At 44.0% G+C, this 20,439-nt stretch overlaps 1 protein-coding gene across 3 annotated transcripts; it reads left to right on the plus strand.

The window, feature by feature from the left end:
* Positions 1-1,278: 1,278 nt before the first annotated feature.
* On the plus strand, positions 1,279-20,300 carry SULT1C4 (sulfotransferase family 1C member 4). 3 transcript variants are annotated; one of them, XM_053310798.1, is made up of 8 exons: positions 1,283-1,510; positions 3,568-3,773; positions 8,086-8,214; positions 10,663-10,760; positions 11,034-11,160; positions 13,834-13,928; positions 19,775-19,955; positions 20,124-20,300. In XM_053310798.1, the coding sequence occupies exons 2-8, from the start codon at positions 3,617-3,619 to the stop codon at positions 20,234-20,236; spliced, it is 900 nt and encodes a 299-aa protein (XP_053166773.1). In that variant the 5' UTR covers positions 1,283-1,510; positions 3,568-3,616; the 3' UTR covers positions 20,237-20,300. The 3 variants fall into 3 exon arrangements, with proteins under 3 accessions (XP_053166771.1, XP_053166772.1, XP_053166773.1); XM_053310796.1 differs by having other exon boundaries at positions 1,279-1,510; positions 19,775-20,300; XM_053310797.1 differs by having other exon boundaries at positions 1,279-1,488; positions 19,775-20,300.
* Positions 20,301-20,439: the final 139 nt, after the last annotated feature.

Below are 20,439 nucleotides of genomic sequence, written 5' to 3' on the forward strand. Positions count from 1 at the left end.
GTTACTTATTAATCGAACTCAGTAAGACTTCTGAAGAAATCTGTTATATATTTTGAATAAAGTTGTACTTCCTGGTGAAGTACAGATACCAAATTTTGCATACACAATCCTGCTTCTGAAATTAGTTGAATGCACTACTTTTTACTCCAGAATATGCTTGGCGAAAATTGAAATAATTGTTTGTAGTTTTTTGAAGGAATTCTGAATATCATACTTCTTGATTACCTACAGATGCCAAATTTTGCATGAACAACCCTGCCACTTAAATGAGATGAGTGCACTATTTTTACACCAGAACATGTTTGGGGAAAGGCTTAAACAATTCTGGGGTGGGGGGTTTAAAAGAAGAAATTCTGAATATAATTATCATCCTTTTTTAACTGTTTTCCTCAACAGATATCATGCAGGGGGGGAAATTGCATCATCCACGAAAAGCAGAGCTTTCTCAGATTCAAATTTACTGTTACTCAAATTTACCACATATAGTCAATATTCAATAAAATAAATAATGTTTGAAGTTGAAATCCTACAGATTTAGAAGAATCCTATTACTACCCTGTGCAAGCACATTAATAAAAAACTAGTGGGCCCGGGCACAGAGCATCTGTGCCTCAAGCGGGCCCGCCGCCGCCACCTCTGGCCTCCCCGCACCCGGCCCACCGCCACCGCCTCTGGCCTCCCCGCGGCCGGGCCGGGCCCACCGCTGCTGCCTGGCCCGCTGCCTTGCCTCCGCGGCCACCATGGCCGCCCACACTCCTGGCCCGCTGGTTCTCCTAGGTATGCCGCCAGGACCAATCAGGCGCTCCCACAGCCCAGCCAATCAGCTGGGCTGCCAGGACGCATTTCTCCTGGGCACACCCAGGAGAAATATATATATATATAGATTATATTACATATATTTAATTTCTTGCACTTTCCTATAAGTGAAATCTATGCAGAATAATCAACAGCCAGCCTCACCTGCTAGTACACTTATGATTGTGCTCCATAGTGCTTAGGTTTGGCTGGATCATGACCTGAGAAGTATGTTTAAGTCTGCATCCTTTACTTAGTGTGTGTTTAAACCATGTTGGAACTGAGGGTGTGAGTGAATGTGAAATGTAATGACATGTGTGAAATATTTCCATGTCAGCCTTTAAGGGCATTAACACAGGAAAATAAAAACACCAATGTGTAAAGAACTCTGGCCCATGGCAACTCTGTCATTGGTTTCTTTCTGAACCGCCTCCTGCACCTCCTCTTATTTCCTCATTCTCAGGAGAAATTTAAGGGCTCTTCAGTTCTTCACACTACTATGTCTAAAGTCCCCGGTGAGAGATAAGATTAGTACACCCTGAATTTGTGTCATTTGTGGAGATTTCCAAGGACCTGGATTTTCCTCATAGCTTTGCAGTTCAGCTATCAATCCCTTGTGTATAGTGTGGACGAACACAATTTCTTCACAAAGCAAAGACATTCACTGGACAGAAAAGTGGGCAAGGAATCTTGGCAAGTACACTTCAGTTGTGTTGTGAGTATCTGGTGTTGTGAGTATCGGGAAATGTGTTATTTCTACTGATATCTTTGAGGCCTGTGAAAAACAGGCAATGAGCTGTATCTGGCACTGTCACAAATCCTCTACATGGTAATTTGATAGGTTGGGAAAATATATAATAAGGCACTATTGTGTAAGGTCAGGACTGAGTGAATAACCAAGTTTCACACCAGATTCAACAACAGCTCAAATGCCGTTGGTCTGTGCTTTCATATTTAGATGCTGCAGGAAAATTTGGGGGACTCAAACTGCACCTTATAAATGTACTGTAGTATCTGGCTAGTAATAGACCCAGGACAACTTGCATATGTAGAGTACATCACCAAGCAAATAAAATGATCCCAGTATTTTCAGGGTTTTTTTTTCCATGAACGTGGATGGGATAAACATCTTTTTGTTCAAGCACTTTTTAAATCTTCTGAAATCTAAAACCCCTTATTTCAGAGCAGTCTATTGCTAGATGGTGCTGAGAGATAAGTAATTTGGTTTTTCTGGCCTTATTAAGTTGTTTTTAAATTTAAAATATTTAAAGTAAATTTAAAGTAAAGTCAAAGTCTTTCCATAACTTTTGGACTCTGCATTATTGTGAAAGATCTCATATATTTGAAACTATATGGACGAAGTGTTGGTGTGAACCCACAGGGTCAGTTCCTCTAAATATTCCAAATCATGCCAACTGCAGTGCTAGAAGGTCATTATGATAAGGCAGGAAATTTGGAGTGCTGTTATTTCTACTCTGTTCTGCATATTACTTTTTTGGAACTGTGTTTGTTACAATATTTTCAGTATTAATCATAATCCATGTCATTCCCACTATGATGTTTATATCTACCGTGGTAAATAAAATAACCATACTGTACAAGTAGTGCCCCAATGCAGCTCAAGATATTTGTGCACCTGAGGCAAGGTACCAAATGTCCCCCATGCGCACCCTCCTCCCCCTCCTCACTTTTTTTTTTAAAGCATGGGGCAGAAGGACAACTTGCCACCTTGCTTGCACCCCAGTAATCTGCTGCCTAAGGCAATTGCCTCATCTGAACTCATGGAAGGGCTGCCCCTGGTAGTGAACTCCTTTAACAGGATTCAAAGTACACTGACCAAACCACTATCTTGCAAATGATACAGTAAAAATCGATGTACATTGAATTTTGCTCTACTTCCCCCACCCCTTAGTGTGGCAATTGGGACTTGAATCTCAACCAGTGTGCTGCCACAGGATAAAGTACAAAAAGAGATTGCCTCTGCTAGTTGGACAGCAGCTGCCCTTCACATATCCCTTACCAGAGACCCTGCTCTATCAAGCTCCCCCCTTGTGGTTATAGTCATATATAGTTCAGGGCCACCAGGTGGCACTGTGTGGGGAGAAAGGGAAGGTTTGGAAACACGCCTCCCCATTACCCTCCCTCTTTAGTAACTCCTCACTTCTGCTTTTACTGCCAACATAAGCCTCCACTTCCTCCTCTTATTTTCAGAAGAATCTATATATTTAATTCTCCTGGGTGCACCTTAGAATGTGCATCCCAGCGCCCAGCTGATTGGCTGGGCAGCGGAGGCACCTGATAGGCTGAGGCACACCCGGGGCTGGAGGGAAATGGGTGGCAGAACTTCCCTGTTAGCCGCCCAGGAGGAGGAACGGCGATGGCTTGCAGGTTTAGTGCTAGCAATTCTGGCCTCACTCTACCAGAGAAATAACAGCCTGCTTTCCTGACTGGTCAGAGTTAGCTGTGGTAGGGGAAAGGGTTTCTGCTACCAACCAAGTAATCACCTCAGCTTCAACATGTACATTTCTTGAACAAGTTAGTGTCCCAAGTCACAAACACACAAGTGAGGCTAAGTATAGGGCACAGGTCTGAGCAAGCACAATAACACAGGCAGGCTTTGGGTGGGTGAGCTAAGGGAAGGTGTGGGAGTGGTGCAGCAGGATGAGTGGTCTTGTAGCATCCACTCCTCTTGGAGGGGCCAGCTGCCATTATGTTCTACACATTGGTTGATTCCAGGCAGCTAAAAGTATAAGTTAATTTTCCTCTTCAAAGGAGATCTCAACACTTCTTGAAGCATTGGTTCATTATTCTCTTGGAAAAGATGAATGAGACGAAGGTGGACTGGGAAGTGAGACGCTATGAAGTTGGTGAGGTGGAAGGGATTCCTCTTACAAAGATAATTTGTGACAAGTGGGATAAAATCTGGGCTTTCCAAGCCAAGCCTGATGACCTGCTCATATCAACCTATGCAAAGGCAGGTAAGTCTGTGAGCAGGGAAGATGAGCTCATTGCCCGGACTGAACCCTAGATTGGGGAACACTTCGTTTTTTAAAGAGCTGTAAATGAATACATGCTCCAGAACTTTCCAGATTTTTAAATCCATACGATCCTTACATTTATTTATGTGACTTATATCCTGCCTTTTAAGCACAAGCGCCTAATTGCATATTGTATTGAGATGCCATGGGAGGAAAACAAAGCCTTTGGGCTGGTTCAGACAACAGTGCAGGAGGATGTCCTGATGTCGGAATGTCCCACAGTGGCATGAAGGGGGCCTTCATCTGAATTGCACTTCTACATGTGATCAACAAAATGCTGTTTAATTGGGTTTGGTGCATGTGTGGAGGAGCAACTCAGATGAACACTCCTCCTGTGATTAAGGGATGCCCCAATAGTGTGTTGGGATGTCCGCCTGTGATGTCAGAGTGGGTGTGCTCTCAGGAGGTGCTTGTCTAAATGGGTCCTTTTGGATTCCATCTGGAGAGCGGAATTTTATTTTCTTTATTTATTTATATTCAATTTTTATGCCATCCTAACCAGTTCAGGGCAGTTCACAATAAAAAAAAATTAAAAGTCAAAAAATTAACATAAAGCCCACTAAAAGCATTTGAAGTCATTTAAACACAGTTAAAAGCCAAGCTTTAAAAAAAGAGTCTTTACAGCTCCCTTGAACACATCTAGAGATGATAACCTCATATTTCCATGAGAAGCAGTCCATAGCCTAGGAATGGCTATCGAGAAGGCCCAACCCCATGTTGGCATTAGACCAACTGGTGGCCCCCAGAGACAGACCTTTCCTGACTATTTTAATGAACAGTGAGAATCTCACAGAAAAGGAATGTTAGATGGAGAAAAGGCTAAGCAACCTCTCCTCACTGCTGCAAAGCCTTTCGCAAAGGCGCCATTGAAGGGCGTGCTGGCAACCTTCCCTCCTCACAGGGTGCCTTTGTAAAAGGCTTTGCAACGCTTAAATCAAGAGCTTCCCATCCAAGCCTTGCAAAAGCATTATGCAGTGGGGTGGGTGAAGTGGGGGGAGCACTGCTAGCCTCCCTCCTTGTGCTGAGGGAGCACAAAGCATTGCAAAGGTCATGCTTGTTGGCAGCTTCTTCTCAGTGCCCAGCCCCCTTTCCAACTTTGAAAGGTGATCAAGGTGACAGGCAGTTTTGAATTATCTAGACCCATTTCAAACTGGCTTTAGAGCAGCCTTTGGGGTTGAGTCTGCCTTGGCTGGCCTGATGGATAACCTTTAGCAGGGAATCGACAGAGGGAGTGTGACTCTGCTGGTTCTTTTGGATCTCTCAGTGGTATTCGATACCATCAACCATGGTATCCTTCTGGATCACCTGGGGGAGTTGGGGATAGGGGGCACTGCTTTGCCTCAGGCAGAATCCAGATGCCAAGGAGACCCGAGTTCAAATCCCCATTCAGCCATGAAACTAGCTGGGTAACTCTGGGCCAGTCACTTCTCTCTCAGCCTAACCTACTTCACAGGGTTGTTGTGAGGAGAAACCTAAGTATGTAGCACATGCTCTGGGCTCCTTGGAGAAAGAGCAGGATATAAAATGTAAAGATAAATAAATAAAATAAAAATGGGAGCTATAATATGAAGTCTCTCAGGGCTCCATTCTATCACCAATGCTTTTTAACAACTACATGAAACCTCTGGGTGAGGTCATCAGGAGATTTGGTGCAGGGTTTTATCAGTATGATGATGACACCTAAATTTACTTCTCCTTATCTTCATCATCATCAGGAAATGGCATTCACTCCCTAAATGCCTGCCTACAGGCAGTAATGGGCTGGATGAGGATAACAAATTGAAGCTGAATCCAAGCAAGGCTGAGATACTCATTGTGGGAGATCAGAATCTGAGGGATGAGTTAGATCTTCTTGTGCTGGGTGTGGTTACACTCCCCCAGAAGAAACAGTTACACAGCTTGGGAATGCTCTTGGATCCAGGCCTCACCCTGGTATGTCAGGTGGAGGCTATGGCCAGGAGCAATTTCAATCAACTTTGGCTGATTTGACAGCTGCATCCATTCCTTGAAGAGAACCATCTCAAAACAGTGGTGCATCAACTGGTAACCTCCAGGCTTCACTATTGCAATGCGCTTTACGTGGGGTTGCCTTTGCACATAGTATGGAAACTTCAGTTAGTTGTGGCAGCCAGACTGCTCTCTGGGGCAACCCGGAGATGCCATATTATGCCTGCTTTAAAACAGTTGCACTGGCTGCCGATATATTTCTGGGCAAAATACAAAGTGCTGGTTATTACCCTTAAAGCCCTGAATGGCTTGGGTCCGGACTATCTTAGAGAGCGCCTTCTTCTTTATGATCCCCATGGCACGCTGAGGTCATCTGGAGAGGTCCATCTCTAGTAACCACCAGTACGTCTAGTGGCAACTCGGAACTGAGCCTTCTCTGTAGCTGCTCCTGGCCTATGGAATGCACTCCTGGCAGATATCCACAGTTTAGACTCGGTCTTGGCTTTTAAGAGAGCCCTAAAGACTTACTTGTTTGACCTGAACTTCCAAGGTTCTTAAATTGTTTTTAAGTATTTTAATTGGTTTTAAATTGTGTTAAAATTGTTTTTATATTGTTTTAAGTAGTGTTTTTCAAATGATGTTTGTTTTTATGTTTTTTAAACTAGTTGTACACTGTCCAGAGTCTCTAGATGGGGCGGTTTATAAATGTAATAAAAATTAAATTAAATAAAATAATAATAATAATATTATAATAATAATAATTTTTACATCTTCATTTTCTTCAACTTTTTCAATTTTATGGTCCCACCAATTGTTGGCTACAGGTAGCTTGTATTCTTTGCAGATGTTCCGGTGTATCATCCCTGCTAGGGATGGGTCCGGACCGGTCTGGACCTGGGTGGTCCGGATTGGGGGTGGGGGTCACTTTAAGAGTGGCGGGAGGGTTTACTTACCCCTCCCACCGCTTTCCGCTGTGGCGCCATAATTAGTAGTGTAATTGGGGTGGCAGGATACCTCCCTGCTGCCCCTTCCCCACTGCGGCTCGGCAAAGCTCCCAGTAATGCTTTGCGCGTGGGCACGACTGGGAGCTTTGCGCGTGCGCACGACTGGGAGCTTTGCCGAGCCGCAGCGGGGAAGGGATGGCAGGGAGCTATCCTGCCACCCCAATTACACTACTAATTACGGCACCACAGCGGAAAGCGGCGGGAGGGGTAAGTAAACCCTCCCGCCGCTCTTAAAGTGACCCCCCACCCCAGTGCCGGACCACAGTGTGGCAGTTCCATGCACACCCCTAATCCCTGCTACCTTGTCATGCCTTTGTTTGTAGTCAGCGGGATATAAATGTAAAAATAATAAAATAATAATAATAATAATTAGGTGGTCCACTGTTTCATCTGCTTCTTTACAAAGGCGGCACTTGCTGTTTGTTGTGGATTTTTCGACTTTTGCTCTTATTGCATTTGTTCTTAGTGCCTGTTCTAAAAATAAATGTAAAAATATTATGGGACTTCTGACTACAAACAGACAAACATCTGCCACACAATACACCAGATATAACTGTAGTTGAGAAGAAAGAAAAACAAGTCAAAATAATCGACATAGCAATACCAGGGGATAGCAGAAGAAAAAGAAATAGAAAAAATCACCAAATACAAAGATCTACAAATTGAAATTGAAAGGCTGTGGCAGAAAAAGACCCAAATAATCCCAGTGGTCATTGGCACCCTGGGTGCAGTCCCAAAAGACCTTGAAGAGCACCTCAACACCATAGGGGCCACAGAAATCACCACCAGCCAATTACAAAAAGCAGCTTTACTGGGAACAGCCTATCTTCTGCGACGATATCTATAACAATTGACAATAAAATTCTGGCATCCCAGGTCCTTGGGAAGGACTCGATATCTGGATAAAACAAACCAGTTAATAACACCTGTCTGACTGTGTAAACAAGAAATAATAATAATAATAATAATAGGATGCCAGGAAGCAGTTGCCTCTGTTCAACCTGGGCCCCTTTAAATGCTGGGGGGGGGGGGTGAGCCAGCATGCTGAGGCTTGCCTCAGGCAGGCAAGAACCGGGGGCTGTTCCTGTCCTCGACAGTCACTGATTTACAATTCTTAGCCACAAAGTTTAGTTGTATTTGCTAGTATTCATCAGAGCAATATTTAGCAACCCTCCCCTTATTTTTAGATGGTATAAATATACAACCTTTAATATTTTCTTAGGAAGTGGGCTCTCATGCATGAAAGCTTATCTTAGCATTTAAGGTGCCACAAGACTTATAATTATGTGTAATATTTTTAGGTACAACATGGATACAGGAAATTGTAGATATGATCCAACATGATGGAGACCTCGAGAAATGCAAACGTGCTTCCACTTATGAGCGACACCCTTTTATTGAATGGGTCTTCCATGAAAATTCACCTACTGGTAAGAAGAGATCTGCAGGTCTTTTCTATAGTTATCTGATAAAATATTGCTAAAAAGTTCCAGCGTCTCTAATATGAAAAAATCATTTCTTAAGAAAGCTGAATGGGTGAGATGATTAATATAAGACACCATACTTCCTAATGAAAGGGGGTGATAGAAAAGAACTGTTAGAAAGAGACTGAGTCCATGCTTGCCTTCTTTCACATTCTCCTTTACCCCTTGCTGCCCATACTAAAAACAGAAAATCATTTTACCTTTTCCTCTTCAAAACCCCAGATCTATTTTTTTCCCACTCTGAATATTTTTTCTTGTCTTAACAATGCAAACAATACAAATGTATGTATGTGTGTATGTATGTATGCATGCATGTATTTTTAAATTTTATTTTATTTTTTGAATTTGTATATTGTCCCAAACTTTCATCCTTGGGTGGTTTACAACAACATAAAACAGATTAAAAATAAAAACCTTCAAGCATTTTAAAACCACAGTCCAGTTAAAAAGCTTGGCATATATATATATATAGAGAGAGAGAGAGAGAGAGAGAGAGAGAGAGAGAGAGAGAGAAGAGAGAGAGAGAGAGAGAGAGAGAGTGTGTGTTTTTAAAAATTGTCAGAAATAGGGAAGCTCTTATTTCAGTAGGAAGCGCATTCCAGAGTCTTGGAGGAGTAACAGAGAGAAGGCCCGTCCCTGTGTAGCCACCAGACAAGCCGGTGGCAATTGCAGACGAACCTCTCCAGATGATCTCAATGGGCGATGGGACTCATATTGAAGATGACGTTCTCTTAAACACCATGGGCCTAAGCTGTTTAGGGCTTTATAGGTTATAACCAGCACCTTGTATTTTGCCTGGAAACTTATCAGCAGTCAGTGTAGCTCTTACAATACAGGAGTAATATGATCTTTCAGAGATGTCACAGATACCAACCTGGCTGCCGCATTCTGTACCCATTGCAGTCCCCAGGCTATGTACAAAGGCAGCCCCACATAGAGCACCTTGCAGTAGTCAAGTCTGGATCTTACCAGCATATGTACCACTGTTCCAAGGTCATTATCTCAAGAAAGACGCAGCTGGCTTATCAGCCAAAGCTGATAAAAAGCACCTCTGGCCACCACCTCAACCTGAGACACCAGGGAGAGGTTTGGCTACAGAAGAATCCCCAGACTGAATACCTGGTCCTTCTGGAGAAGTGTGACCCCATCCAGAACCAGCAGATCAAAATCATCTCCTGAGTTCTGGCCCTGCACAATAAGTACCACCATCTTATCGGGATTCAGTTTCAGTTTGTTATTCCTCATCCAGTCCATCACTGCCTCCAAGCAGGCATTTAGAGAGCATTTATACCTTCTCCTGATGATGTTGACATGGAGAAGAAATAGATTTGGGTGTCATAAACATACTGATTACACCCTGCACCAAATATTCTGATGATCTCTCCCAGTGGTTTCATGTAGTTAAAGAGCACTGGAGACAATATGGAGCTGGGGGACACTATATAAAAATTCAGATTTTGAAGAGCAACAGTCTCCAAGGGACACCATCTGAAAATCTGCCCAAAAGGTAGGAGCAGAACCACTGCAAAGCAGTGCCTCCCACACCCAACCCCCTCAGATACTCCAGAAGCATACTATGGTCAATAGTATCAAAATCCGCCAAGAGATCCAAAAGGACCAAAAGAGTCATACTCCTTTTGACAATTCCCAGTTGGAGATCATCCATCAGGCCGACTAAGGTAGTCTCCAACCCAAAGCCCACCTGAAAGCCAGTTTGAAATGGGTCTATATAATCAGTTTCTTCCAAGACTGGAACGTGGAGGCCACCACCCTTCACAAAAATCACCTATAAAGGAATAGAATAAAAGCACACTGAGCAATAAGAGGAAGAAATTGGTCACAAACTAACCAGTAGTTATGCTAGGATTGGAACATAGGAAGCTGCCATATACCAAGTCAGACCATGGGTCCATCTAGCTCAGTATTGTCTATACAGTCTGGCAGCGGCTTCTCCAGGGTTGCAAGCAGGAGATTCTCTCAGCCCTATCTTGGAGATGCCAGGAAGGGAACTTGGAACCTCACATGCTCTTCCCAGAGCAGCCCCTGGAATATCTTACAGCGCTCACATGTAGTCTCCCATTCAAATACAACCAAGGTATACCCTGCTTATGAAAGAGGACAATGCATGCTTGCTACCACAAGACCAGCTCTCCTCCCACTTGACTTTGGCTGTTCCAAAAAATCTGAGTCTAGGTGAAGATAGGAGACAGGCAATTTTTATAAGTGCTGCTGAAGGCAAAGCCCAAGGGCATTGAAAGGAAATAAATATTTATTATTATGTAATCACAGGGTAAGCTATAGCAAGATGTGAGTATTATGCATTCTAGCTCATCATCTTACAAAATGACATTGGAGAAGTGAAGCACTGCTGAATAGCAATGGATTGTTTCACAGGCCTGGATCTAGCAGAAGCAATGCCCTCACCAAGAACACTGAAAACTCATCTTCCTGTACAGCTGGTGCCTCCATCATTTTGGGAGCAAAACTGTAAGGTAATGTGTTGGGTAGAAAACTTGGACTGTTTTTGTTTGGAGTAGAACTGAACCCAAACTTGATGCTGACAGGTTTTAGAATAAATCTTTTTGACCAATTCAAAGTTTCTTCTGATTGTTGCCCAGAACTGACAGCACAAGAGCAAAAAAAAACCCTTACATATTATGTAAGGCTATAAGAGAAGCATTAGATAAATCACACCAAAACTTTGTATATTGTGCTGAATAATGATAAATAATTCTGGTATCCACCTGTTTCTGCACTCAATCCAGATAATCTACGTGGCAAGAAATGCTAAAGACAACGTAGTATCTTACTATCACTTCCACAGAATGAATCAAATTATGCCTGAGCCAGGGACATGGGAAGAGTTTTTTGAAAAATATGTAACTGGAAAAGGTGAATTGAATGTCTTGCTTCATGTTTGTTTTATTTGTTTGTTTAAAAACCACCCTGTAATTTAGCTATTTATTTAAAATTCAAGTCACCAGTCTTTGCTCTGATAATAGGAAATAAAACAATTATCCCAGAACTGGCATATGACTCCTTCTAGTGAGATTATAGTCTTGACAATTTTTGTGAGACAATTCCTCATCACACAAAAAATCTTCAAAAAGAGGAAAATAGACTGTATGCCAAAAGTCTACCTCTGGTTTGTCAAGATCCAGATTTCCAGTTCACTAATATGGGAGGGAACTTCCTTTTTCCACTCAGATCTTTCCTCAGGGCTGAGCTAAATAACCTGGATAACAAATTTTGGGATAAGCCTATAAGGCAGGCAGCCTTCTCCATATCGTAGATCAGAATGTAGGGTAGATTGCCAGTGATTTATTTTGTAGATAAACACCCTGCCTTTCAAATTCTAAAAAAGGGGGGAAAGCTCAAGGGTGTTCCAAGGCTTGGGTTGGATGCTGTGTGCTCTCTGGGTCGAGGGATTAGTATTTTTGTTTTTAAATTATAGGAGTAAAGATTAAATATTGACTTATATGTCAGGGCATGAATGGGGCAGGAGGCAGCCCACTTAGAAAGTCTTACACTTATTCCTTATTCTAGAAGGAAAGTATCAAGCAGCCCAGACTGGGTTGGGCTGCTCATGTGGAGTGCTTTGAACTTTTAACCCCAGTTCTTATCTGGGGTTAGAAAGCACAAGCACAACCTCAACCCTAGGTCCAGGGTCGTGTGTATGCTTTGGCTGCAGGAACCGTGAAAAATTCAGCATCTTGGGATTCCTGGAGGCTGGGACTCAATGTCCAGGGATCCACGTTGCTCAGAGCAGCTTGGATTGTATGGGCTAGGGATGTGCATGGAACCTGCTGGCCCAATTCAGTTCAAGTCTGGACCGGACTTGAACCTGACTGGACCAGTTTGGTCCGGCACCCCCTCGAACACACACACACCCTGCCACATTGGGTTCAATTTGGAGGAGTTTGCAATCTTTTTTTAACATTAAAAAATATTTTTTAACCTTCTTCTATTCAGGGACGGTCCTCAAGGTGGCAGGGGCAGTCCGCGGAGGTTCCCCCTCCCCCCCGCCGGCCTCCATTATCACCCCCTACGCCATTTCGGCCAGTTCTTTGGCCCTTTGGGGCCTCCGTAGTTTGGCATGGTGGCCATTTTGGCTGCCACCACACATGCGCAAATGGCCTCTCACACCGAACTATGGAGGCCCGAACAGGCTAAGGAACCAGCCGAACCGGCTGGAGGGGGTGATAACAGAGGCCGGTAGGGGGAGGGGGAACCTCCACGGACACCCCCCCTGCTGCCTCGAGGACCTTCCCCAAAGGGGAGAAGGTAAAAAAAAAATTAAATGTTAAACGGTTCTTTGGCCCATTCAAGCCTCCGTAGTTTGGGGCGGTGGCCATTTTGGATGCAGCTGCGCATGCGCAAATGGCCTCTGCTCAAATGGCCTCTGTAATCCAAAATGACCACCGCACTGAACTATGGAGGCCTGAACGGGCCAAAGAACCAGCCAGAGCGGGTGATAACAGAAGCCGGCGGGGGGAGGGGGAACCTTCACAGACACACCCACACCCACACCCCTGCTGCCTCAAGGACCTTCCCAGAAGGGGAGGATAAAAAATATATTTTTTAATGTTTAAAAAAAGATGTTCACGAACCTCCCCCCAAACAGTGGGGGGGGGGTTGTCCGGGGCTGGACCGAACGGGGGGTGGTTCAATTTGACCCTGGACCGTCAAACTGAACTGGCTCGATGTCAAACCCAACATTGAACCAGTTTGCACATACCTAGTATGGGCGCACAAGCCACACACCACACAGTAGAGGACTGATTGTCTGGAAAGACGAGGGTTGCCATATTCTAGCTTTCCAAATCCAGGTGCCTAATTTGCATATTATGTAAATCGGCTTGAAAATAATTTTTCAGCAGAATAGTGACTGTACATTTTGCTCCATAACTCCGTTTCTACAAGAGCTAGAGCTTAGCTCCCCCACCCCCTTTTTTAATGGAAGCTGAAATCTGGGTGAATCTAGGTGGCCTAGGAATATGGGTGAGATGCTTAAAATCTGGCTGAAACCTGGAATTTGCAGGGGGGGGCATGGCAACTCTAGGGGAGATGGTAAGCTTGGTCCCATCTCCCCCCACACACACACATCCTCCCTGCCCACCGAAAATGGTAGTGTGCATGATCTCATTGTCTTCTCCTTTCATGACATCCTTGTCCCCAAGGCCAAGATGAGCATATAAAATTTTCCTGGCTCTGGTGTGAATTTTCAGTTATTCCACTATATACAACTCTGATTCACAGCATGAATCCTGTTTAATTTCTTGAATTTGTGTGTCTACTTCAGCGGATGAAAAACCTGCCTGGAATAAATTATTATAGCAGCTAACTAATTTTAGACTTTAAAACATCTTGCCTTTTTTACAATCATAGTCCATGGAACCATTTGGATGAACAGTAATGACTGTTCACCAAAATAGTGCCATGGACTTCAGACACCTATATCTTGAAAAACAAGTTATTTGCTTTCAATGTCTTTGTTTGGAGTTTAGTGCCTTTAGCCATTGGGATAAACCTGTTCCTGATGTTCAGTTTATTTTTGCCTTTCAGTGCTCTGGGGCTCCTGGTATGATCATGTAAAAGGATGGTGGGATGCAAAAGATAATCACCGTATTCTCTACCTTTTCTTTGAAGATATAAAAGAGGTGAGCATTTTTTCAGGATGCATTCCACAAGCCAGCTAAACGTAGGCTGCTGGGGTTTAAATCGAAAGGGTCAATGTCCTGTTGAAATCAATGGGATAAAGGGTCAAACTCATATTACTTTTAGTGCCAGCTTTGCAAGAATGTGCTTGGTTGTTTAAGGTTAAATAGCAACCAGATCAGGATCCTGTAGATTGGGGCCATGGAGGGGGAGGAGTTACTTAACCTTATTCCTTGCTGTAATCCCAGTCCAAATCAAGCTCTCCAGCAGCAGCTATCTGCCAAAGAAAACAAATTCCCATTGGCACCAATGGAAGCTTTATTTCTTTATTTCATGTCATTGCAAACAGCAAGAATGTGAAAGCCTAGGAATACAGAAAGCTGCCTTATGCCAGTCAAACTATTGGTCCATCCAACCCAGTTTTGTCTACACTGACTAGCAGTGATAGCTAGTCAGTGTAACCCTAGATTTCAGGCAGGAGTCTTTCCCAGCCCTGCCGATGCGGACAGGGATTGAATCTGGGACCTTCTGCATGCAAAGCAGATGCTCTGCTACAGAGCTATGGCCTTACCCCATAAGGGGACTGTCTTACAGCAGACAGTGCTTACCTGTAGTCACTTAAACAAATGCAAACCATGGTGGACCCTGCTTAGCAAAAGGGACAAGACATGCATGCTACTGTAAGACTGGCTATCCAACCTAAGACTGATCCAGATTGGGACTGCAGTGAGGAATAGGGTTAACCCTCCACTCCCCTGCCACGGGCCTGACTCCAGCTGCTATTTAAATGTTTTAAAACCTATTTAACTTTTTTAATTTACCAAGTGTATGCTGGAAGAAATATCTAACTTGACTCTAAACTAGCTTGGATCCAAGGACCAATGTGTACAACACTGGGCCTATCCTGATCATGTGGCAGAGAGGAATGTGGACATGCACATACAGGCAAGCTGGTCTTGTGGTAGCAAGCATGAATTGTCCCCTTTGCTAAGTTGAGTCTGCCCTGGTTGCTTTCAAATGGGAGGCTACATGTATGAGCATTGCAAGAGATTCCCCTTAGAGGATGAGGCCACTCTGGGAAGAGCATCTGCATGCTTGTAATTGAGGTGTTAAAAAGTGAAAGTGGGGTCATGAGAGTTGTTTAATTGAAAAAAATCTCATTTGCTATGATAGAATGAGAATTCACACCTCAGAAAAAACTTCTGAGGTGTGAATTCTCATTCTATCATAGCAAATGAGATTTTTTTCAATTAAACAACTCTCATGACCCCACTTTCACTTTTTCACACTCTCGATTACTATGAATATGAGGAAGTAATCAATTTAGCACACTTCACCTTATGAAGACAAACCTCATAAATTCACCAAAATTCACCCCTCTGCCCAATCACTCTGAAATTGGGGACGGGTGGTAGCCTCCACCCATTAGGCACTATCTACCAGCCCACCCCACTCCTTTGGGGCAGATCCACTTACTGCCCCCAATCTGCCCCAAAGACACCCAAACTTCAAATATTCCCAAAAAATCAGCCCTCTGCCCAATCCCCCTGAAATTGGGGTGGTAGCCTCCACCCATTAGGCACTACCACCCCACCCCACTCTTTTGGGGCAGATCCACTTTCTGCCCCCAATCTGCCCCAATCTGCCCCAAAGACATGAAAATTTCAGAAATTTCCCAAAAATCAGCCCTTTGCCCAATCCCCCTGAAATTGGGGTGGTAGCCTCCACCCATTAGGCACTACCACCCCACCCCACTCTTTTGGGGCAGATCCACTTTCTGCCCCCAATCTGCCCCAATCTGCCCCAAAGACATGAAAATTTCAGAAATTTCCCAAAAATCAGCCTTTTGCCCAATCCCCCTGAAATTGGGGTGGTAGCCTGCACCCATTAGGCACTACCACCCCACCCCACTCCTTTTGCCCAGATCCCATGCTATGCCCCCAAACTGCCCCAAAGTCACTAAAACTTAAAAAAATCGCCAAAAATCAACCATGAACCGAATCACCCGAATTTTTCAGGTCCAAAATTCAGGTGATTCGGCTCGTGCCCAAAAAATATCGGGGGACATCGGGGGTGATTCAGTTCAGCCCCGAATCACCCGAAATTTTCATTTCGGGCACAGATCGTTCTGTGCCTGAAATTTTTTGCACATCCCTAGTTCCTACGTCTCCCTCTACATCCAGTGTGTTATCACCTAATCATGCAAATTAAATCATTAATTTATTTAATAACAATATTTAATCCATGCATGAGCTGTCCCCTCTGCAGCTGGATGGTACATCAGATGTGGGCATGGACGTACACATTCACTCTCCTCCCCCATAGAATTAGGAAATGCTAGCGGATATCAGCCATTTCCTAGTGAAGAAATATTTCATTTGTATTTATTTATAAATAAGTATTTATTTATTTATAAATAAGTATTTATTTATTTATAAATAAGTATTTATTTATTTATAAATAAGTATTTATTTATTTAGTGCATTTTTATACCACATTTTATACCCAATGTCTCAGGGCAATTCACAACAAATAAAAACAAAACATTAAAATCAATTAAATATTCAAAACAGCTTAAAACAAATCAATAAATAATCCAAAATTTAAAAAATTACAAAGTTAAAAAGCTAAAAGGACTGGGTAAAAAGATAAGTCTTTAGACATTTTTTTAAAGCTGCTAGAGATGGGGAGACTCTTATTCCCACGGGAAGCACGTTCCAAAGTCTCAGGGCGACAACAGAGAAGGCCCGTCCCTGGGTGGCCACCAGACGACATGAAGGTAGCCACAGACGAGCCTCCCCTGATGTACGCAGTGGACGATGGGGATCATGCAGAAGAAAACGCTCTCTTAAGTACTGTGGGCCTAAGCTGTTTAGGGCTTTATAGGTTATAACCAGCACTTTGTATTTTGCCCGGAAACTTATTGGCAGCCAGTGCAACTCCTGTAATATAGGAGTAATATTGTCTCTTCGAGATGACCCGGAGACCAACCTGGCTGCCGCATTTTGTACTAATTGTAGTTTCCGGACTACATACAAAGGCAGCCCCACATAGAGCGCATTGCAGTAATCAAGTCTGGAGCTTACCAACAAGTGTACTACTGTTTTGAGATCATGAACATCAAGAAACGGATGCATCTGGCGTATCAATCGAAGCTGATAGAAAGCGCTTCTGGCCACTGCCTCAACCTAGGGAACCAGGGAAAGGTGTGGATCCAGAAGCACTCCCAAACTGTGTACCTGTTCCTTCTGAGGAAGTGTGACCCCATCTAGAACAGGTAGATCAATATCGCTTCCCGAGTGATGACCCCGCACAATAAGTACCTCCGTCCTGTCTGGATTCAGTCTCAGTTTGTTATCCCTCATCCAGCCCATTACTGCTTCCAAGCAGGCATTCAGGAAGGATATGTCTTCTCTTGATGATGCTGACATGGAGAAATAGATTTGGGTGTCATCAGCATACTGATAACACCCAGCACCAAATCTCCGGATGATCTCTCCCTACGGTTTCATGTAGATATTAAAAAGCATTGGAGACAGTATGGAGCCCTGAGGGACCCCATATAAATGCTCAGATTTTGAAGAGCAACAGTCTCCAAGCAACACCATCTGGGATCTGCCAGAAAGGTAGGAGTGGAACCACAGCAAAGCAGTGCCTCCCACCCCCAACTCCCTCAGACGTTCCAGAAGGATATTATGGTCGATAGTATCGAAAGCCGCCGAGAGATCCAAAAGGACCAACAGAGTCACACTTCCTCTGTCAAGTCCCAATTGGAGATAATCCATCAGGCCGACCAAGGCAGTCTCCACCCCATAGCCCGTCCGAAAACCAGTTTGAAATGGGTCTAGATAGTCAGTTTCCTCCAAGACTGCCTGGAGCTGGGAGGCCACCACCCTCTCAATCACCTTGCCCAACCATGGGAGGTTGGAGACAGGCCTGTAGCTACTCAACTCCGAGGGGTCCAAGGCAGGCTTCTTAAGAATAAGTCTAATAATTGCCTCCTTTAAACAAGGAGGCATCCTGCCCTCTCTCAGAGAGGTATTTATAATTGCCACCAGGCTCTCCACAACAACCCCCTTGCCAGATAGTATAAGCCCCGTTGGGCAAGGATCAAGCAGACAGGTGGTAGGACGTATCATTCCGAGCAGCTTGTCCACATCCTCAGGTGTCACAAACTGAAACTGATCCAGCCTAACTACACAAGAGGAGTTGCTGGATACCTCTGCATCTGACACTGCGATAACTGTGGAGTCTAGATCTAGATTAGTATTAGCATTAGTAGATAGGCCATTCAAACCGATTACTTACTGCATGTGCAATTATGCAGAGCAGAGCCACATGCTAGCCATTTGCCGGAAAATCATGGTGAAAGTCATGTCTTGTGAGACCACTATAAAAGTAGTTTAATTTTCATCATGGATTTCCAACAAATGGCCAGCAGATGGCACTGCATAATAGTACATGGAAGAAGTAATCAGTGTGAATGGCCTATCTACAAATGCTAATACCGTTGCACAAAAGGGAGCTCCATAAATGCCCCAGATTGTTCATATCAACCCCAAGTAAGTCAGCTGATGCAACATGCTACCAACATGCTTAGTGCTTTACTATTGCTAAGGGGCATATTTAAGTGATCCTCCACAGAAATGTTTTGTTAATGGCAGCCTGACCATTAACTTACCTATCTTCCCAACAAGATAGTATACAAACATAAGAATCACCTGCTATAGCAAACCAAGGTCCATCTGGCCCATAAGTCCACTACCAACTTTCCATACCCAGGTTTTTGCAAGACTGTAGATTGAAACAGAGCTCGAAGAAGGAGTTGTTAAACCAACAAAGACTGGCTGAAAGTAAAGAGCTTATGTAAGAGCCAGGAGCCCATCTCTCCTGGAGCACAGGCTGGTTCTGATCCAAAATAGGTGCCTGAGCTGGTGACACCCTCCCTCTGAGCAGGTCCATTGGGATGGAGGCCCCAGGCTGTAAGTCTGTGCATTGGAACCTGATTCTAACAGATGGGTGCCACCACTACTTTGGCGCCACATGCAGGTAGGCACACAGCCAGCTCTGCATAGTACCTGCCACTTTCGCTGCCGTGTGTGTGTGTGTGTGCGCGCACACTTGTGCTTTTCTGTGAAACCAGGATCTGCAGAGATGCCAGGAAAATCATGAAGGGCACACTGGGAAAGCACATGGAGACATCTGGGAGTCATATTACATGGAACCCACAGAAATGCAGGAGAGACATGAAGAGTGAGCTGTCCCCATGGAGACATGGAGGGGAACTATATTCCCCAGATGTCCCCATGCCCCTTTCCAGCATCCCCTTCACATAGAGTACTCTTCACATCTTTCCCAGCTCTGGTTCCATTAAAAAGCCCCCCAGCACCAAAAAATGGCAAGGGGCAGCAAGCGCCAAGGTCTTGCCACCACAGTGCCACTCCACCATCCACAGCTGCCGCCACCCTTCTTCACCCCACTGGAGCGCACTCTTCATTTTACCCTCCTTGCTTTGCTGGGGTGCAGCTCTTCTCCCCTACACCTGCTGCCACCACCTCAGCTTGAGCTAGAACTGCCTTTGCCGCAACTGCCTAGTGTGGTAGTGGAGTCTGCTAGTGCCTGTGTGTGTCACCTTGGCATTATGGCCTGAGAATGCTGAGTACTCACCTGTAGGTGGGGGGACATATTGTCCTTTGCCTCAGGCAGCAAAGTGTCTTGGAGTGCCCCAATTATTAACAAGCAATAAAAGTAGCATTTGAATGTCTTGGCCTGCTTTAATTTATTCAATGAATGATTTCTTTTTCTAGGCTCAAAATTTTAGTTATTTGTGTGTGTTTTCCCCACACAGAATCCAAGGCGTGAAATCCAAAAGGTGCTGCAGTTCCTGGGAAAGCATCTGGAAAAGGAAGTTCTAGATAAGATCATCCATCACACACAATTTGAGGTCATGAGACGTAATCCCATGGCAAACTATACATTTTTGCCTCCAGAAATACTGGATCATTCAATCTCCCCATTCATGAGAAAAGGTGCTGCTGTGTTTAGTTTTAATTGTTTTTCAGCATTTGATCTTCCCTTCTCATCTAATATCTTCCAAATAAGTAGTGTAGGAAAAGTAGGTTTTAAGCTCAGAAGTGAAACTGAAGAGCTCTTTCAAATGGTAACCAATTATCTTGCTTTGGTTTTCCTTGCTCTAGGAACGGTTGGAGACTGGAAGAACTATTTTACTGTGGCCCAAAATGAGAGATTTGATGAAGAATATAAGCAGAAGATGGCAGGAACTTCTTTGACTTTCCGCATGGAGCTTTAAAGAGGAACAATTGATTCTTTGCATCTTCTTGGCATTTTTCCATCAATAAAATTCTCATTAATTACTTGCAGAATCTGCCTTTCTCATACTGATATAGGCTGTCCTCAACTTATCATGCTCCAAGTTAAGAAAAATGGCAGAGACATTTGTAATTTGCCACTGTGTTTCAGCTTTACAACACTCATTGTGAGAGGGTGGTGTAG

This window comes from Hemicordylus capensis, chromosome 3, assembly GCF_027244095.1.
Source record: "Hemicordylus capensis ecotype Gifberg chromosome 3, rHemCap1.1.pri, whole genome shotgun sequence".
Classification (NCBI taxonomy): domain Eukaryota; kingdom Metazoa; phylum Chordata; class Lepidosauria; order Squamata; family Cordylidae; genus Hemicordylus; species Hemicordylus capensis.

Excerpts from the sequence above, each read along its gene's own strand:
- SULT1C4 (XM_053310796.1), top strand. The coding sequence starts at position 3,617 with ATGAATGAGACGAAGGTGGACTGGGAAGTGAGACGCTATGAAGTTGGT. Across the intron at positions 8,215-10,662 it reads CCATGAAAATTCACCTACTG|GCCTGGATCTAGCAGAAGCA; the intron begins GTAAGAAGAGAT and ends ATTGTTTCACAG. Across the intron at positions 13,929-19,774 it reads TCTTTGAAGATATAAAAGAG|AATCCAAGGCGTGAAATCCA; the intron begins GTGAGCATTTTT and ends TTCCCCACACAG.